The sequence below is a fragment of the Callionymus lyra genome, chromosome 13 (assembly GCF_982586985.1).
Source record: "Callionymus lyra chromosome 13, fCalLyr1.hap1.1, whole genome shotgun sequence".
In the NCBI taxonomy this organism is placed as follows: Eukaryota; Metazoa; Chordata; class Actinopteri; order Syngnathiformes; family Callionymidae; genus Callionymus; species Callionymus lyra.
This window is the reverse complement of record NC_141830.1, coordinates 7698501-7719354: the sequence shown is the minus strand read 5'-3', so window position 1 is coordinate 7719354 and position 20854 is coordinate 7698501. Positions and strand designations below refer to the sequence as shown.

At 37.7% G+C, this 20854-nt stretch overlaps 1 protein-coding gene across 1 annotated transcript in view; it reads right to left on the bottom strand.

Annotated features, from left to right (window-relative positions):
* me1 (malic enzyme 1, NADP(+)-dependent, cytosolic) overlaps positions 1-20854 on the bottom strand; it is a 79248-nt gene that overhangs the window by 37099 nt on the left and 21295 nt on the right. The window contains exons 2-3 of the mRNA XM_087805357.1: positions 15513-15646; positions 12333-12482 (exon numbers count right to left, since the gene is read on the bottom strand). Of these exons, the coding sequence (XP_087661483.1) occupies positions 12333-12482; positions 15513-15646 (284 nt within the window). The remainder of the gene's footprint in view (positions 1-12332; positions 12483-15512; positions 15647-20854) is intronic.

Below are 20854 nucleotides of genomic sequence, written 5' to 3'. Positions count from 1 at the left end.
GTACAAACAATAATACCCAAAATACTTTTTTGTACAACAGAGTTATATTTGAAAGTAATAAAAACAAATTTAAAAGGTCACGATTGTTAGTTATCGGAAATATTTGATTCATCTTGTCGTTTTACTCAGACCCCACGAGGGCCACATAAATGTCATGAAAGGACCACAAGCATTTATCCATGTAAATCATCAACAGAAGAAAACATGATATTTATTTAACATATGTTAAAGTGCGTTTAAATATACGTTTAAACTTGTTTAAAAATACATTAACATTTATTTAACATAGGCTCAGAAGCTCAAATGTGTAAAAACAAGAAAAAAAAGAATGTTGTGTAAGTAATTAATGTTGTGAAAATTCACCTATAAGAGAATCAATGATGTCAATTTTAGTGACCTTTATGTCGCAATCACAAGCCAAGCAGTTACAACTGGGGAATATTAACAGCGAAAGAAAGAAAATGGCCGCCAACTACATCCCAAAGTCGCATGTAAAAAAGTAGGTCAATCTGACGGGGGACGGTTTGACAGATCAAAAAAAGTAAAAAATGGCAGATTGAGTAACTTGCACTCTTGTAAATAAATGTATTGTAATTTTTTCAGCGTATCTTTCCAAGTGGCGACCCGACTTCCTACCAAGCACCAACATGCAGGTGTATGAGCCAGCAAAATACACCAAAAAATATTGAAATAAAATGTTTAGGTACATTTCCTACCCTGACAGGGATGGTTTAACATTGGTGTTGTGTACTGTCGGTAAATATTAAGCGAACATTTTGACGGTACAGTCACTTCTTTGGCTTCAATGTGCTGCTCCAAGATCAACACACTGAAGGGCCAAAACTCTGGAATTCTTAGCTTGACTTCTATCTGACCACTAACTTGTTCATTCAATGTCTATTCAAGACGTTCAAGAGTTATGAAACTGAGATGCAGTCCAGCTGCACCTGGTTCTTAGGTGCAGGGAAATGAGGCCCTTGGCAGAGGTGTGACCTTCACTAGTGCTTTTCAATTTGCTTAACATTTAATTCACTTTTGCAAATCAAGAACTTCATTGATTAGTTTTCCTGGAGCTCTGCTGTAGATACAGTTCTACAGAAAAGTACTTTACACTAGTGATGGGTTGATGAAGCTTCATGAAACAGTGTCATGTTGTTTAGAGGTCGGTAGGTGGCGCCATCAGTTTAAAAATGATGTTTCATTAGAACAGTTGTTTAAAGCAAAGGAAAATAGTCCAGAGACGCCATCTAGTGGACTCTGAACATAATGACACTGTTTCATGAAGCTTCATCAGAACATCACTTCTTTACACCCTCCTAGTCGCTTCGTCATTTTTAACCTCATTTATTGGGATGTTTTAAGCAGGTATTATTCAGAATTAATTGATAACACAGTGTTGAAGAGTTTCTTGGAAAATGTATGATGATATATTATTATATAGTTCTGTGAGTTCTGCTCTATTCTGAAATCCAAAACACTTAATCTGCAGTTTGGATGTTGGCGTGTAGAACGTCCTCGAGCGCCAATCAATATCCAGGCATATTCACACCGCGGTCTGGGCTGATGGGAACTGACCAGACCAAGAAAAAAATACATGGAAAGCGTCATGGAAACGATGATCGCAGAAGAAATCTTTATTCATAACGACAGAATTGGTGAAAGGTCACGAAGCAAAGGCTCTGGATCGCAGTGGGAATAAAGGGCATCGAGGACGGTCGAAAGATTTCAGAGGATTCTCGTCTTTCTTTTTTCCGTTCACACCCTCCCTCCGAGTCCAGACAATGCCACCGTCTTCCACCCACTTCTCATGGCACTTCAAGACTTCGACTCCGTCACCACCGACATCCCCCCGTCGACCCCCCGTTTCCCGCAAACACCGCGCTCCCTGTCCAGAACATTCAGAAACCAAAAAAAAAAAACCCACGCTCACTTCATTCCAGCCCACCTGAAACCATCTGCAGCTGAGAGGAAGCGCAAAAGAATCCTGAGCCATGACGAAAACACTTTTTCTCCTCCACTCATTACTTCTGGTAGCACGCTGAGGCTAAACACGCGGAGACTCTTCATCGCCCGCCAGCCCACAGATGATGAAAACAGCAGCCAGACAGCGAGAGACAAAGATTTTTGTCTTTCGCTGATGTGGACGGTCCAGTTTCAACCCTCTTGCATAAGCAAGAGTTTGAAACCAGCAGGAATGATTCAGTTCCAGCACAAAAAAGCCCTGCTAAAGGGATCAGTCCTTCAGCCCTGATGAACCCAACTGCTTATTAAATGACTTTCAACCTTCCACCATTAACTTTTCCAGATATTTGCCCCTTTATGGAAGTTTAGGGATCGTTATTTTTTTTTTTTTAAATGGGGAACTGGATTCTAAATAAAGGGGGAAAAGCAGATCCTGTTGCTTTATTTGTAAATGTTTCTTTTTCTATTTGCAACACAGATGGATTCTGGATTACACAGATTCTCTGGTTCAAATAGTTTCCCCTCGATCACATGAACTCAGTCGATACACAATGTTGCTCCATTTATTTTATCTATTTCCCTTTTTTTGCTCTTTTAATTCCGGTTAAGGAAGTAAAAACAACTTTTTGGTGGTATATTCTGTATGTTTCTATTACAATCGTCTTCCATGTTTTCATAGCAGTACAGATGCGAATCTCTCCCATCATTTAGGGCTGTAGCAATTTACTCATTTCACGATACAATTTCATACGATATATTACGATACACTTTTAGGGAACACTGAATTTAAAGTGATGTCTTGTGATTGATCCACTCTCTGTTGTCAAATTGATAGAACTGGAGAATGGCCAACATCAGCTTTAAAAGAGTCGATGTTGTATCCTCTCATCCTCAGTCATTGCCAGGATCTCATGGGATTTGTTCCTTAAGCTGCCAACGACTTAATGACTGAAGTTTAATCGGAAAACAAAAATGAACAAACATATTATTTACATGTGAATTGGAAATAGTTGATTTAATTTAATTTTGATATGAAATGATTCTATTTAAACACACTATTTTGAAATGTAAACAATAGAAGAACTATGATAAAAAACAAAGTATGATTTCAAAATAAAAAAAAAACACAGTTGTAGATTTTGATACAGTATATTTAAAAAAATATATATATTGTATTACGTTGTATAGATGTTTTGTCACAACCCTATGATCATTGTCACGCTTTGTTGCATCGTCCTTAACTAGTGCCAAGTCAAAAACAAAACAAAAAAAATTGCCTAGATTATCTTTTTTTTTTGTATTTTCACTTGTATTTACTATGGATGTCAATCAGAAGGTTCTGGAAATATAACCCATTGACGTCAAACAGAACCGGAACATTTTTGTGTCAGAACAGAGGGGGCGGCTGAAATAAATAAAATCGCCAGTTTTGGTTGTCCATAGCAACCTCCCAAAACTATATACAACATATTGTTTTGAACCAATAAATCATTGAAATTGTAGGTAGAAAAAAAAAGAAATCACTTTATCTGCATTTTGAGAACTTTTGACTGTTAACATTTTGAATTAAAATGGATAAGAAATATGCTTAAGGACAGCAAATACGTGTATATAGATAATGTATTGAGCATGACACAGACAGACAGTAATGTGGTTTTATTGTTATGTACGTCTGGTCTGGTTGGTATCAACTGTCGCACACATGTGTTGAATCCTTTAAAAATATCCAATTTGAGTTAGTCTCTGCCAAGACATTTTAAAACGTTAAAGCAATTTTCTCCATTGAAAATACACGTAAATGTACTTTGGTCGATGCTATGCTTTGGGTTTTTTTTCACCATTTTCTCGTGGATTGTGCTATTGAGTCAAACTACTGTTTCTTCCAAAAAAGTGTCTACGTGTAATTTTGCAAACATGTTCTAGTTTCAGAAAAATGCTTTTAGGATGATTTTCAAAATGGTGTGAGCGAGTCAACACTAAAATTCCTGACCACTGAAACATTGGCTCGATTCTGGTTATGAAATTGGTGCCTGAATTCTTTTTCTGAATTCTTAGAAAACCCTGTTCTCTCTGGGTCAAAAACAAATGTGTTTGAGGCATCCCTTTCTTTCATAATCAAATGTAACTAAAGACAAATTTATACGTCAATGAAGTGCTCAGCTGTTTTCTTACAAAACAAAACGGACCTTAGATATTTTTACACATTTTTTTTGTAGGAAATATCGTTCTGAACCAAGAGAATTCATTTTTATTACACTTTGAATGACTCAGACGATGCTTGACACCATAAAGTCAGAGCAGAATTATCGATGGTGAGGGGCTTTAATAAATATAGCATCTACAAAGAATTCTGACTCATCTTAAAAACTTTTTAAGTTCAAGGTTGACGACAAGAATCAGGAAGTTTCTGATTCAAGCTATTTATCCAAGAGAGAGAGACTCTTCAATGAAGGATATTGAGGTTTGAGGATTTTTCCACTCATTCTGGAGAAAAATGAACTCATTCAAGAACTTTTCCATACAACTTGCAACAAGGCCACGTGCCGAAATATGGGCGTCATTATTTGTACATTCTACGCTCAGTACCACTAATCTCCTTTTCTTTTTCTCCAAACATTTATTTTCCCTCTTAAAAGGTCACACAGTTGACTGGGGGTCAACTGAGAACTGTGACAGGAAACACAAATCCAACACTGGAAAGTACAAGAAACATCTGCACAAGCACCAAAGTTAACGTCTCAAACCTGACAGATATAATAAACATATAATGTATCGTTCAAACTCAATTTCCATTTTTAATATGGACATGGAGCAGCAGTGAAACACATCGCTTGAAAATTAAAGATTATACTCACAGCAGATATTTTATCTCTGACCCTAACATTTTTCTCGTTTTCTTTATATATTCATAAAACGATCAGCTGGCAGTTCGTAAAACATGTGTTAAATGGATTTTAAGGAGCGAGATTGAAAGTCACATTCAGGTTTTCCTCTTTACTCTTGAAATTGTGGGATTTTTCCATTGCGGGGATGAGGCAATATCACTGATGTGAACCTTTTTTAACAAGAGGAGACATTTTCATATAATGGCAAAACGTTTAGCAGCTTTTCTTTTAAGTCAGACCTTCATTAGAAGAATTTGTTTTTTTTTCTTCAAGGGAGAAGAGTGCCACATTAACAATCAGTCACATGTGTGTATATATATATAGACCAACACCTGGTAAAATACACAATATAAATCACTTCTATTGCGTTGTTTGTTGAACCTACATTGTAACCACAGCACTGGTATGTCAAACTCAATCACACAAGGGGCCAACATCTTGTAGCAGTGCAAGCCTTGGACTAAACAAATTGTTAAGGAAGTAGGAGTCTAATTAAGATATTGTCTTTTTCATTCTTTGAAACACAATTCATCTTCTTTTCTCTGTAAATATTTCCATGAGTTTTGTACAGACACATACTGATGAGTACAATTGAGGTGTAAAGATCTATTTAAGACGCACTTGAACCAACCCATTTGTTGCCATTCAACATAAACGGTAGAGTCCCTGAGCCTATTAGTGTTGCATACGCCCCAGATGCAAAACTAATAGACTCAGGGACTCATTTATTCCTCTGGACTATTGTAACAGTTTGTTTTCATGTTTTAACAAGAAGGTGCTTTCTCGCCTGCAGTTGATTCAGAACTCTGCAGCGAGAATTCTAACCCGCTCTAGTAGAAGAACTCACATTTCTCCGATCCTTAAAACTCTTCACTGGCTTCCAGTTTCTTTCAGGATCAACTTTAAAATTCTGGTTTTTACTTTCAGATCTATTCATGGTCAGGCTCCTCCTTATATCACTGATCTGATCCAGCCTTACACCCCAGCTCGGGCTCTGAGGTCTGTGGATCAGAATCTACTGATGGTTCCTGAACACGGTTCAGGACCAGAGGAGAGAAATCCTTCCAGGCTGTTGCTCCTAAAATTTAGTTGCCTTAAAAAATCCAACAGGCAAATGTCAAAGCAGCTGAAAATCCGGACCTGAACTGTCTCAGGGATCATGATCCGACTCTCTCAGTTGACAGAACTTCCTGCGGTACAAACCAAAAAAAAACAACTAAATTAATGCCTGCAATAATTCCACAGCTTTCTGAAGGAGACACAATGGAAAATGAACTGGATTTTTTTTTTCCACTCTCAGGCTGGTTGAACTCTTGTTACTCGTGGAAAGTTATGGCACTTTTGAAGCAGCCAAATCCACCAGGTAGCCTTAGCTGAGTGGAGTGTAATGTTAAACATACATTTAGTTCAATCAGCTTGTTTATTTAGGAAACGGGAGGACAGCAGTGGGTTTTAAAAGGGGGATTAAGTCATACATTTCTCGTACTGCTGGGGGAAATGGTGGAAAAGGTCTCTTTGCTTTTACTGGCCGGGAGACTGAAACACTCTCTCACAAGGTTCACGCTACAAGGTCCTAAATGTCAGACCGTTTCCAGGCGTGCAATCCCATCCATGAGGGAAACAAACAGCATTCAGGAACGACTCTGTCTTCTCAATGACATGAGCCGGCTAGTGGAATTATTGGGTGTTTGTCTTGGATGCTGGTTGAGGTAGATTCTCTCACACAGTGAGTGTGAGTCGGTGTGTGGGCCTGGACAGGGTGTGATCACAGCACGAAAGCCTGTAATCTGCAGTCGAATCAGGCCTTCGCCCGGCGCGTGTCTGAGGATGCTACATCTGATGCCTCTCATTACGTCTACACTTTAAGTGGCTGGAAATAGCTCCGTCATACGGTGTCAATTCAGCGGCTTAATCTTCTGTAAATGTCACACTCGTTGCCAAGAAACCAGCTATTTAAAAACGCTAAGTGTGTCTTTGCCAGAGAAGTTAAACAGCGTGACCCTTAGAAAACAACCATCTGCATGAATAGTTTATTTTGTGTGTCACAATCGAAACATAATTGGGAATAACCATAGCCTGCTGACCACAACAGGAATGCAGGGGAAGCTAACACGATGGAGCAATTCAACTCGACGGACCAACATTAAAACATGTTTTCCAGTATTTGGCAGAACGACTGCTGCGTGCAAACATGATTGGATTCATGCAGGACATTAAACGAAAAATGGATTGAAAAAAGTAACGATATTTGTTGTAGTTTGAACTTTGAAAAACATACATTCATACATTTTTCTCACGTTAATTCATGAAGTTAATTGATGAGCAATTGTTGGTATGTGGAGGCCAGACTAACTTGTCAACTTCTCAGTGAAGAGCTGAGACAGTATATGAGTATATATCTACAGAACTGAAGCCATTTTTGTTTGGTCCATTTTATTAGCTCTTGGAAAAACCTGTTGAAATACATTTAATTGAACAAAATGGTTAATTAAGTATTGTCAATTACAAGAAAATACCTAACAAAAATGTGAAAATATTCAAGGAAAAGTCTGGAAAGTCCCAAGATAGGACTAGCACCTAGTATGCATTTACATTTACATTTACATACAATTCTTATTATAGTCGTATTACATTAAATCGTGAATGGGTCCACTCATATGCTTAAAATAATAGCAAACTATGTTTTTTTTGTTATAGTTAATGCCACTTTTAATGGCTGTTTCTTTAATTGACATAGGAAACAGCAGAAGGAGCGACACATTTATCATTTTTTAAATATATTTATTTGGTTAGTTAGAGAGGTTCCATTAAACTAAACTTATAATCCTGTAATGCAAATATGGTCAAAGTACAACACATGGACCTTTGATTGTATTTATGCGGCCCAAATTAATTAGGAAAACATGTAGAAAATGTTTCTAAAAGCTAATCATTTTATTTTGTATTCTTTGTTTGGGACATTTTTAATTTTTTCCTTTGACCTTTTTATTAATATTTAATTCCAAAATACTAATTACTTACTTACTTACTCATAATCATGTTAGTAAATATTTAGATCATATTTATAACGTAAGAAAATAAAATATATTTTTTAATTATAATATTCATTTTTATGAAAGATTTATCAGCATATTTAGGTTGATTATTTTGGTGATTTTTTGTGGTCTTCTTTTCTTGACAGCCCCTTACAACAGTCTCAGTTTATATTGTGGCCCCTGAAAAAAATGTAATTGCACATCCCAGTTGTAATGCATTTTAGTTAAATGTTAATATTGCGTTTTGTTCTTAATAGTTGTGATGTGAATGGAAGCGTGTGATCAAATCCCAAAAGTCTCCACCTCCAAGGGACTGGTTGTATAAACAAAGCGTGTCGTGATTACAGCCGGCTGGAGGAGGAGTGAAGCCATTATGATGTCATGGCCATAATGGAGAAGTTTATAACTAAAGTAATAACTTCAGAACATGGTCATGATGACAAACTTACTGCATCTTGTAGAGGAAGATTTCCACGTTTGAAACATGTGAGCGAGTCAGAAGAGTTGTGACATGAGTTGCCCTTTAAGAACCGTATCCAGTTACAATTTTCTGACAGTCGTCGGAGTGAAGCCTCTCAACCTTTGACTTTCAACCAGGAATGTGCAAATGAGTACATCAGTCTCCATCAGCAAGATGTATCGCCCAAGGTCAGACTTACTTTTAAAAGTATGTGTTTAGAGTCTATTTAGAAACTCCCGGCACCGGGATGAGCAAGAGAAGCCCAATTACCTGCATGCGACACTCATTTTACAAAACATTATCATTCATCACAAGGAAATAGGTCCAGCTGTCAGGCCGCGAAACACAACCTGTATTTATGCAGCCGACAAAACCCAGCGCTGTCTGATGAAGACAGACCAACTTTATCCTGTAATCACCGTGTCCGCTCGGCTGTGTACAAACCAATAAAAGTAAGCATGTCCGCTAATCTTCTCATGCTGTGAATGTGTTTCTTTCAAGCCTCCCTCCCGCCCCTGTATAAGATCAGTGAATCAGACGTGTTTTAACACTTAATAGCGCTTGACCTTTAACCCCTGCCACAGAGCGCCGTGTTGGAGTGTTTAGTCTCCAGAAGGTAGATTAACTGGCAGAGTCGGGCAAGAGAAGGAGACTACACAGAAAGTCTTTATAAACCTGTGAGCCAGTGATTAGAGAGCTAATCTGCCGCTGTGGTGGTCCGGAGAGAGAGAACACACACTCTCGACACACACACACTTGTACGCACATCCACACTCAAAAGTCCAGAAACAAACAATACTGGAAACTTTCCACACATTCAACAGGAATGTGAGATATGAGCTTATCCTTTAAGATCGTATGAAAGACGACCAGTCTGTGGCCAAGCTGGCGGAACTCTGTGGCGGGCGTTCAACGCCACGCTCACTGGATCGAAATCCCAAATATTACTGCACTCAAGGGCTTAAAGTGACCTTTTAACCTCATCGGTGGAAATGAGTCAATGACCAGCACTTTGCTAATGTGCAAAAGAAAAAAATTAAATTAATTTGGGTTCATTCCTAACATTAATTTCTCCCTATTGGGATGTCTTAACACTTGTGTTTTCTCAGGGTCAAGGTGACCCAAAGGCCCCAAAAACAAATGTGGTGTCCCTTGTGTTGTCTTTGGATCAAGGTGAACGACCTCCCTGGCCTCCATAAATACATACGCAGTGCTGGAGGTTGTTACCTTCACCCAGAGAAAACAGAAGGGATACCACAAAGTTTTTTTTGATTTCAGCTTGACCCTGAGATGAAACAAAGGTTAAAGGAATGGTTCACATAAAATCAAATCCTGGTTCATTTTTGGCCTGTACTTTGTAGTTATGAATGTAGTTATAGAAAACATTTTGTTTCCAATTTAATTTAATGTCAAATTTGGCATTGTTAAAATGTCAGTGCCTATTTGCTTTTTTGATTGATTATTCTTTGAAGAATTTTAGCAATTGCAAAGGCTTGATTTAAGTGAGGTTAACATACAGTAATAGCCTTAAATGGAATGGTACCAATGAAAAGCAAAATATACTATTTTTGTATTTGGGGGAATTACCAGATGTTTTCTTGTTTGTTTTGGCCAAGAATTTTCATTTTTTTGAGTCCCTAATTTTTGATTAACTTATTTGAGAAATTCTGGGTTTAATCGAAGCGACTCAAATGTTTGGTCTTTCATGATTATTGTTCTGAATTTCCAAAGAGACATTTAACCAGGCCTCAACACACCTAAGTAAAACTGAGGTAGTACATTCTTCAGAATAAACTATCTCATGTCAATTAGTAAAGGAAACAAATAATGCCTAGACCTTTTTTTCCATGTTAAGTTAACCCATTCATTATAATGCAAAATGTGGGATTTGAAACTGAAACTTTTCAGAGGGAATCATGCATGTCGAGTTTTGAGTCTAAACAATTGTTAAATGTTTAAATTTAGTAAGTATTTTTTTCTTCTTATATCTTGAAATATGATGTTTTTCTACACCTTAGTGTGTCGATGACTTTTTAAGTAAAAAACCGAACAAGTAAACAAGTCTACAAAAATGGAACCATCTTGTTTACACATATTTTCAACTGAAGGTTTGAATATTTATTGACAACATCTCTGTAGATACTTTCAGACGACCAACATTTACCAATTATGAAATGATTCAATGGAATTAATTAATGAAAGTATGTCAAAATGATTGATCCTAACGTGTAAGTATTCAGATATCTGACCATAACCTGTGACTGCTCTGACATCTGATCCTTGTCTTCTGACTAAAGACTGAGTGAAGGAATAAATGTGCACGTCAGAGTCAAAGAAAGGTGGTGAACTCATACATTTTTTCAATATGGGATCTGTGGGGCCAAAAATTATTAGTCTCTAACTTATTTCCTACATTTTAAAATGAATAAATATATAAGTGCAATAGGTTCAACACAGTATTAAAGGCTCTGATACACTGTTATTCTATTACTCTTTTTATTTAACTATTATAAGTGAAAATTCAGGTGTGTGCTTTGTGTGTACTTTAAAGAGATTTACGACACTTATTACCGCCAACATTCTCACACAATGAACAGTTGTGTTAATATGACATTTTCTGCAAGATTTTCTTTGGCTACAATCGTTTTTCCCTTCTCTGAAAACAAAGAATACTGTGAATAGATAATTTCCCTCCATCGTTCTCTTAATGGGAAAAAAACTGAAGGATTAGCGATAAATACAAAGCCAAGCAAAACACAGTGTGGCTCCAAGTGTGTTTAAAGACTCATGATACACACATTATGCTGTGTAGGGAAGGTTTCCATGTTTGAGAGAAAACAGAAGTCTGGGTGAGCTTGAGAGAAAGATAAAGTAAGAGTGTGTGTAAACACCGGCACATCTGCTCGGTTCAAAGCCAAGTTTGTGAAAAATAATTGTTTTCTACTGAGCTTATATTCCCCTTAAAGATTTTTTTTTTCTTCGTAGTAATCCAGCACCACTTTATATATATTTGTGCATTGAGAATTAGAATGACATTCAAAATACCTGTTTGAGCATTAGAACAATGGCACGAGAGACCGGGGATAAATAAGATGTTTTTATAAGAGCTACAGCATCTTTCTGCTCTGATATTCATCAACCATGGAGGTTATTTTAATTTTTTATTAGTAGTGTGAAGGATGCACAGAAGGTTCATGTTGAAGGCCTATCCCAGAATCATGGACATCTACTGCTCCACATGGAGAAGAGAAGCCACCAAAATTCACTCTTCAGTACACCCCACTCTTCAATCTGGCGATACAATACTCACCAGACAGGGATAACGATACGATATATTGCGAAAAAAGGGTGTATTTGTAGGATTGTTGAGTACTAGACTCTGGTGTTGCAGAATTTTTTAATTTTTCTAAACCAAACATCAGCTTTAAAAGATGTTGGAGTCGACTGTATCCTCTCATCCTCAGTCATTGCCGGGATTTCATTGTACCTTTAGCTGCAAAGGACGTAACGACTGCTCCATCTAGTGAGCCGGAGGTTAATTGAAAAAAAAGAAAAATCAATATCACATGTTAAATGTAAATAATAATTGAAAAAAAACACCCTTGTATTTTATACCCAACTTATTGAAATATAAACTATAACATAACTGTAATTGATATACAGTATACATGATTTGAAAGACAATAAACATAATTTGAGAGCAAAAACATATTGTGATATTTAAGTGTATCAATACTTTCTTACACCTTTAATTAATATTGTATCTTTATTATAAATAATGCTTGTTTGTATCGTGTGTTATAATGTTGTATCCATGTTTATACTCAGGGTCAGATAAAAAACAATTTGTATTAATTAAAAATAAATAAATAACACAACATACAAGAAAGATACTGGGTAGCGGTTATTCTGGGTTTATTATGCACACCTCCTGAAACATGACTGAAAGATTTTGTGTTTTAAAGTGTCAAATATTAGCACTTCACGTACCTGGGTCGTCTCAGTATGGTGCTGTAAAGCTGGCAGGCGAGTCCCACAGTTGGAGTGTAAATGATCGGCATGAACCTCTCGACGTCGGACAACAGCACGCGGTAGAAGAGCTTCTCGTTACGATCCTGGAGCCCCATCAGATACACGTACCTGGGAATGACAGTCAAGAAAAACACGGTAATCTTTACCATCTTGAGCTCTCATACCTGCTCGTACGCAACGGTTTTTAATGAAGGTCAGATGGCGAGATACGTGAGGAACAGTGAGGACAACATATCACAGAGCGAAGGTAAAGAAACCATACTGTCAAGATCAACACTGGTTAAAAAAAAATATTCTTCTCGGCTGTACAAACACGCTCTTGGTTTCGTACGTTTCTTTTTTTTTTTTAAAGAAACGACTGGAAAAAATGCAAGCAATTAAAATCAGACTAAGATAGTCCACACAAGCTCCAATTGTTCACTTGTAGTTAGGCTGAAAGTTTACATACGACCCACATTAAGTGGAGCTCGCCTGGAGAAGGCAATCTCTAATCAGAGAAGTTTCCGTGAAGCTGGGAGCACAAGGTTCCTCTTGTTGAGTGGATGAAAAGCATAAAAGTGCTGCTGGTATTGCACAGCGGCCGCACAATGCATAGTGATGACAGTCGCTGTTTATATAAAGGTTTGCCAAATTAACTTCCAGCTCGTGGAATGCATCAGATCACTTGACTTTTTTTTTTTTTTTAAAAAAGGGCAATTCTTGGGAAGGTCCATAAAAAAGTTGATACCAGATTCTGGCAAAGTTTTCCTTATATTTAGGCATAATCCACTTCAATATTTTAAAAGATTGGATCTCGACTCTGGATCAAAGCCCAGGCAGATAAATAGTTAAAAGCTGATGTGCTCAAAATAAACAGAAACATGTTTTTTTGTGGATCTTATCTGATGCTATCAATCATACTTTAAATGCACAACAAGGACCCTAGCCGGCTTATTCAATACACCGAGGAACTACCAAAGAAGGATGAAGAGTCTTGGAGGAGACAGTGTGTAAACACGACAGGCCTGAGAAATCGCAGGACTACAAATACCTCATTAATCCACGAGAGCCCTGATGGAACATTCCCAGTATGATTTAAAGACTCACATGTGGGGACGTTGATAAAGTGTGGGAGTAGAGAACGCCCATGTTTTCTACTACACAAAGGAACATTGGTTAGAGTTAAATGATTTAGATCTTTCATAATAAGATGAAAAGTATCAGAGTGTGAATTTGTTGTGTAACTGTGTGACCACTTATCACTGGACTAAATACCTTAATGTTCTTGGGAATTGTTCCACATTTCCTTGGAAGATGTAGTGAGAATATAAATATTTTTGGACAGATTTTTTTCTAGGGTTACTGAGGTGACGTGACTCAGCACCACTATTTAGGAACTTAGGAACACTGAAGCTCATTTATTTTTAAATATTTATTATAACAACACAGAACAGTTAAGGGTGCCTTTGGTCAATGAAGTGTTAAAGGGAAACTGATTTGTTGATTTAAGTGTGTCTTAAATAGATCTTGGACTTCTATTGTAAGTAAGTAAGTAATTTATATTTGTAGAGTACTCGTCAGTATGTGTCTATTTGTACAAAACTATCTTTAGATCAAAATATTTACATTAGAAAATGATGTTAAGCCCCGCCCACTGAAAAAACACTTTGTTTTCTGCAGATTAAATCTTGTCAAGCATGAAGGTTTGTCACTCGTTGTATAAACAAAGCGGGCATGATTACAGCTGGCTGTAGGAGGGGTGAAGCTATTATTACGCCATAATGGACTCTGCTCTCGTAACCTCTCATTCGCTGAGATAAGTTTAAAACATGGTCATGATGAGGGACTTACTGCATCTTGGAGAGGAAGACTTCAACATTTGAAACAAGTGAGTCAGAAAAGTACAATTTTGATATTAGGAGACCTTCTACATCCCTAATGCCAAGAAGTGGTCACTTATGCATGCAGAATATTTCTTCCTAATAAAAATTCCTTAAAATAAATTATACATGTTGCAAGACAGCAAAATGTCAAGTCAACTCAGCTTCCCTCAAAGATGCTGTGTAACTCTGAAGTCAATGTGCCTCAACAGAATGTTTTGATTTAAATTCTAGTGTTTTACACCAGTGTCTGGGTGTCAAAGAAGTAGGATGTGGACTTGGTCGCTGAGGTTCTAGTGTATCTGATGATTCGTATAAGCCTAAATCTCTTTTCGATCATTAAAAATGACATTCTCCTCTAAACAAGGTCTTCCTTATTCTTAATCTGTTGTGCTAACTTACTCCTTTGATGATCCAGGATCACTTAGATTCTAGGTCAATCTTTGAGGCATTTGTTTTGTTCATTTATACAGTATATGTTTCAATGATTTTAACTTTTTGAAAGGCATTATAGTTTGAAAAAAGGACGGGATTTTTACCAAAGTAACATTAGCACGTGACCCTTGACTTGTGTCGTCAGGTTTATTCAGGAATTGGCCTGGAAAATAGAGAAAGTAAGGCCTGTGCAAACTTTTGATACTTTTTTTGGTTGTTTTTTTTCATCTTTGTTAAGTTTGTGAACTAAACTTATCAGTACAGACAATGATGAAAAGTGCAGAATGAAAGGAGCAAGTTGCAAAGTGGTAAAAATGTATTTTTACACATGTTAAAAATATCAATTAAACATTTAAAGACTTTTTTTACTGCACAATTCTTCACAGGAGATGCAACATTATATAAAAAGTGACACAGATTGTAGGGATGAGACCTCCTAAATGACTTGTTTATGACAACCCTCAGTATCTCAGGCTCTTAATAGTTTGAAACTTCTCAAACCTTTATCATCCACAGTGACAGTCCTCTCCCACTCCAACATAACTTACATAAATGTTTACATTCCCACTCCATGTCACTGTAAATTGTTGTATAGTTTCCCTGTGAAACATTTACTTAACATGTCTATGTAAGCATTGAGGTCATTAAAACACTCGGAACGATAAGAATAAACGGATAAATGTGCAGAGGGGAGTCGATGTTGATGAAAATATACGGTTTCACTGGACGCATGTGGATCAGGGAAGGATGACGGCTAATCTGCCTCTTGACTTGAGGCCTTCCAGATGTATAACCAGAGGTGGAGGAGTCCTCTGGGAAATAGAAAAGAGAAATGGGGTTTCACCTGTCGAGGTCGTCTTTCTTCATGTCGTAGTTCTTCAGCACCCGGAGCAGCTGGACGTCCTGGCTGACGAAGCTGGGAGGAAGCAAACCATGGATGCCAAGTTGCAGACGCTCCTCCAAGGAAAAGGCCAAGCCCTGCAATCATACATTAACATTTAGAACCGTTCAATCCCTTCACATTTATAATATATATATACACATATAAACACAGATGCTGATAGATGCTAATGGCCAATGATATATTTAAAAATATATATATTATCTGCGACCTACCATTAAGGAGTGGTAGATGATCTCTGACTCTCCTGTCTAAAAAAGATTTATTATACCTGATAACGTCGTACAAGACTGCATATTAAATAACATAATTGCTTCTTTTTAGGTATGTTGCAACGTCGTTTAGGACCGAAGGGTTGCCAGGTTGGATAGGTTTCTGCCCAATTGAGCCTTAAAAAAAAACATTCACAAGGGGAAATAAAAAGTTTCTATTTATTAACTCGTTTGTTTGATGGGGGTTGTGTTTTGGATCGCTTTTTATCCTGTTGGGCAGGTTTTATGTGTTTGGGCTGGAAACAATCATGCAGATCTGGCAACCGTTCTTGAGAGGAAAATTTTTCCTATAATGATCTGTTTTGCTACTTGTACTCTATATACGGTGAGAGATCCTTGATACACTTTTTCTCCAAGTTCACACAGCAACACAAAACAGTGTCATATTTAAAATAATCCTGAAACGCATAGAAATATCTGCTCCTTCAGCTTGTGTACACAAGCTGTGACGAATTCCAAGGGGGGGTAGGTAGTGCGTTCAACAAATGGAAGGTGAGTGTTAAAAGACATATGACCAACCCATCACTTTGATAAGCCCCGGTTCACTTTTCAACCTTTATTTACTACCCAATCCTTAAATTTCACTTTCAACAAGTTAAAAATAGGGAATAAAACACAAATATACTTTAGATTAATGACAATTTAATATCTGTGGCAAACACCATTCAAACAAGTATTTAACTTAAAACATAATTTTACATTAAGCCTGCTTAACATCGCCATAAACGATGCGATTCCAAATGAATTTATCTTATACTCAAGGGTCGAACGTTTCAATATTTTCATTGTATTACCGGTCAACCCTAAAGAATGTCAGCCGTCATTCTTCCTCCCTGTATATCACCTCTCGCTAAGCTGTGCTTTAGAATCTGTGTTTGAACAAATGAACTTCGAGGAAAATATTCGCCGTCGTCTTTTTTTTCTGTTCAAACATTCCTGACTGTTGAGAGAGGCGCCGTGTCAAACGAGTCCTCTGTTCTTCTGGGGTGTTTGCTCTCAGAGGGGCTCCTACCTCACCAATCTGTGCTCGGAGATCCACCGGGGGGCGGGGGTGAGGGAATGGGGGGGATGTCTACCTTCACTCGCGGTCACACATGACACAAACACAACACAGTTTTGACTAATAACCCGCTCGTCTCCGACTGGGACTTCTCGTCGACCCCCCCCCCCCCCTAACCTTTCGCATGGAAATTTTGAACCGTGCACATGTTTGGTGTCAAAGTGAAAACCCTAAGGAGTGCGACCTTTGAACTCTGAGGTCATTTCAAAAGACAGGAGAGAGACAAACAGCGTTTAGTGCATATTTGCTTTTGGCACATTCTCTTCCCTTCACCCAAAACATGATACATTGGTGGCGTCACCTTCTATTTGTTACCCATCGGTTGCTATTACTGACCGCAGCAGCATCGCTAACGTCTCCGTTTGAGGCCAAAATTCATGGACGACCACAGTTGTTCAAGTCCAGTACAAGCCCCCAGCACTGTGCTTCTGGTCTGAGGTTGGGATGACTTGCTCCAGAGAACAGCATAAGACCACGAAGAAAAAGCAACTCCTGGAATTTGGAATGGAAATTGGTGGTCTTGACATCAGTTCTGACCAAAACCCACTTTTGTCAATTCCAAAATGTTGACTTAATATACTTCCAATTATTTCTTAGTGGTAATGACTTCAGAACAGGGAATGGGGGGAAAAAAGGAAACAAGCCAGAACAAGTTATTTCCTTCTTGGCAGCACTTCTGAGAAACAAGTAGTGTTTATACAAGCTATCAGGAACGGGTGAAAGCTAGTCCACTTTTAAACATGGTTAAATCGATCTGTTGGGACTCTGAAGTCTCTTTTTGGCCATGTCCGTCGCTCAGTTTCTGCACAGTCTGTACTTAAATCTCCCCAAATACACAGAAGCTGCTCTGAATTACAACCTTCCTCTATTATCTCCTGTATTTCAGCGAGCCAGCTGCTCACATTCAAAAGCGTGTGCCGAAAAAAGGCAGCCGGACCACAATCCTGGCCATGAGGGATTCATAGAAAGGAACCGGGTTCTAAAATACTTACAGGCAGATGGAGCTTATGATGAGTTTATAAATGAGAGTGGCTTGTCACATGATCTGAACTGGTCTGTCATTAGAAATGCAATCAGGTCTACTTTAAGATGCACGACGAGAGAAGTTATTAAAAAGAAATAAAGGTTGCAACTACAGTCTTAGAATGTTAATTGCTATATGAAAGTGCCAGCCTTGTTATTTCCATTTTTAATCTTTTGGAAAAAAGAATAAAGACTTAAAATACGCTTCAGTTGTCTGTGGTCAAAGGAGGTTTTTATCTTTCAAAACATGACATTTTCTAAACGTAATCCAGACATTCTAAAGTTCAATTTGAGATCTATTTACAGCACCATTTTGATATTTTCTTTATATACATTATATTCTATGATCAATTATTCATAACTTGCACAGTGCAACTCTCTAGGTGTTATTTTGAAGCTGCTTTTCAAGGCTCAACTTTACCTGGACGAACCAACTGGACAGAACATGGCTGCTACCTACACCCAAACTTGTTTAACAAAGTGGTTGTGGACGGCGGTTGCATTTATTTCCATCATGGTTTTTGAAGCTTCCAGGAAGAAGAGGGTAACTGGCCTACAAACTGCCTTTTTTTTCTTGTTTTGTACTAAATACATGAATCACTCATAACCAAAAAGAACATCCTAATACCCATATAGTTAGTTTTATGTTTAGAAATCAACACCTATCCGAATTTTATCAAGGTTCTATCCGTCTATCTATCCAGCTATCTATCCACTTTATTGATAACCCTAGTCCCCGTCACTGAAACCCTGTCACACAAAGATTGACATGGTGTTTGTGAGCCAGAATTGTTGGTCCTGACAGTGACTTTTTGCCTGGAGATATGCAGCATGGGTCAAAGAAACAGGGGGGCGGTTGAAGGGCAAAGGGGGGGCACGGCGAGAAAGGCTTAGCAATGCACGCCTGATAGACTCTGTCAGGGTAAGCGTGGGAATTGTTGTGACCCGTCTTTGACCTGTCCATAGTGTTCTAACACAACTGTCAATCTTTGCGATTTCAAGTCCCTCAGTCGGACCCTTCTCTGTGGTCCGGTTAAGCCTTGTCACAGTCGAACAGTTTGATCATTATTTCTGAACAGAACCGAGCAACAGTTTCTTCTTCATCTCGAGGTATAAACCCTGCACATGAATTTGAAGTACCAGCACCAGTGGATTTCTTTACCATTGACCTATTTTACCTCACTTTAGCCTCGCTAAAAAGACTCAAAACTTTGTTGCACGTAATCGAAAACTCAGTTAAGTAAAGTAAAAAAATAATAATACATGTTTTCTTGTTGACATGTAGCCACTGATGTACAGAATTCGACAGGTTTGACCATTTAACTTCTTGACTGAGCTGAACATGGTAAACATTTCGAAAAAGCTTCCACATGTCTCCGGCCACATCTTAAGTGCCCGCAACCTTCGCCAACACGTGTTGCCCGAAGCGCCATGTTCCAGAAGCCACAGCAACAGTCCAAACCTGTAATCTCCCCACTGGGCAGTGCCACCCGTCGACCTCAAACTGTTGCCATGTCTTCTCTGGATTTTTGGTGAGGAGGAAACGGCTAATTAGCTCCCAAGATGGTCAAACAACTGGGATGAAAGTTGAAAGAAATAAATATTTTCAATGCTTTTCCTGTGATTTCAAAGTGTGGGAAAGCTGTAATCTTTTAGTGTAAAAGTTTTGAAGGTTGAAATGTACCACGACTTGAAGCTTTTCATTTTCAGCCGCCACAAGATCTCAGAGCTCACAGAACCCCTCCCTTCATTCGCGGCATTGAAACGACTGGCAGTGGTCAGTGGCGACGCTTCGTGAATTGATCTCTCAATCGTCAACGTCCCCGTTGTTGACGCTCCAGAAAACCTTTCACAGGTTCATGCTTCTTGAAGTTAGGCTTGTACGTTTCATTGGTCACGAGAAGAGTTTCCTACCTAAGCATGTCGTTTGAATCAACATCGGTTTAGTCATAAACCACCAACGACAATAAATTTTCCATTTCAAGAATGTTGTGAAAAACAATTCTATGATATTGTTAGTATAAGTCTATAGTTTTTAAATACATGTAAAACATGTTGTTTAATTTATTTCATTATGCAGATTTAAGTACATTTTTTATTTGGGAAAATAATAATAATATACTATATTTAATGAAAACTAGCTTGAATACCTGGTCTTGGCTAGCTATAAAAAATATATATAATTAGAAAAACATATAATCTTTATTTCTATCTATCTAACCAAAAAAATCTGTGGAGATGGGGGCAGGAGGAAAGGGATATAATCTATTGCTCTTAAAAATGTTGAAAGGAGCCGGAATTTTCTATTAATAAAGGTTTAATATATATCATTTAAATTTCATCAAAATGGATGTATTTCAATGTACATGATCGGATAAATACAACAAATATCATTTAAATATGCATGTAATTGAGTTTTTTTTTATGTCTCTCTAAAATGCTGATCTGAAAATATTTTTTTAAAAGGCTGTAAATTGCTTTATATTTGAGCTACAGAGATCTAATTTAGTTTAAAACCTTCATTCCTCTATAGATTATTATTATTGTTTTAATCATGTTGGATTCCCATAACAAAGTTTTACTTCCCTTTTACAGCAGATGACATAACCCTAGCAGGAGCCAAGGTCTTCAGCAGGCAAGTCTCTCCCCGATTCTATCCTATTTCTTTCCCCTTTTTTTCCCAATGCTAGTTTGATTTGTCTCATTAATCTAACCATTTCAGTCCTAGAAAACACATTAGTTAATATGTATCTGTAAAGTAAAGCGAAGTAAGTTTAAAACTTGATGATATTTTGTCGATCTGTGGACGAAAACAAACGTCATCTCTTGAGCAAAAGAAAAATAAGAAAGAAAAGCCCTGAAAAGATCTAAATTCTATCCCATACTCATTCAGCCTGTGTGAATCCCAGACGGGACAGAACTCACTAATG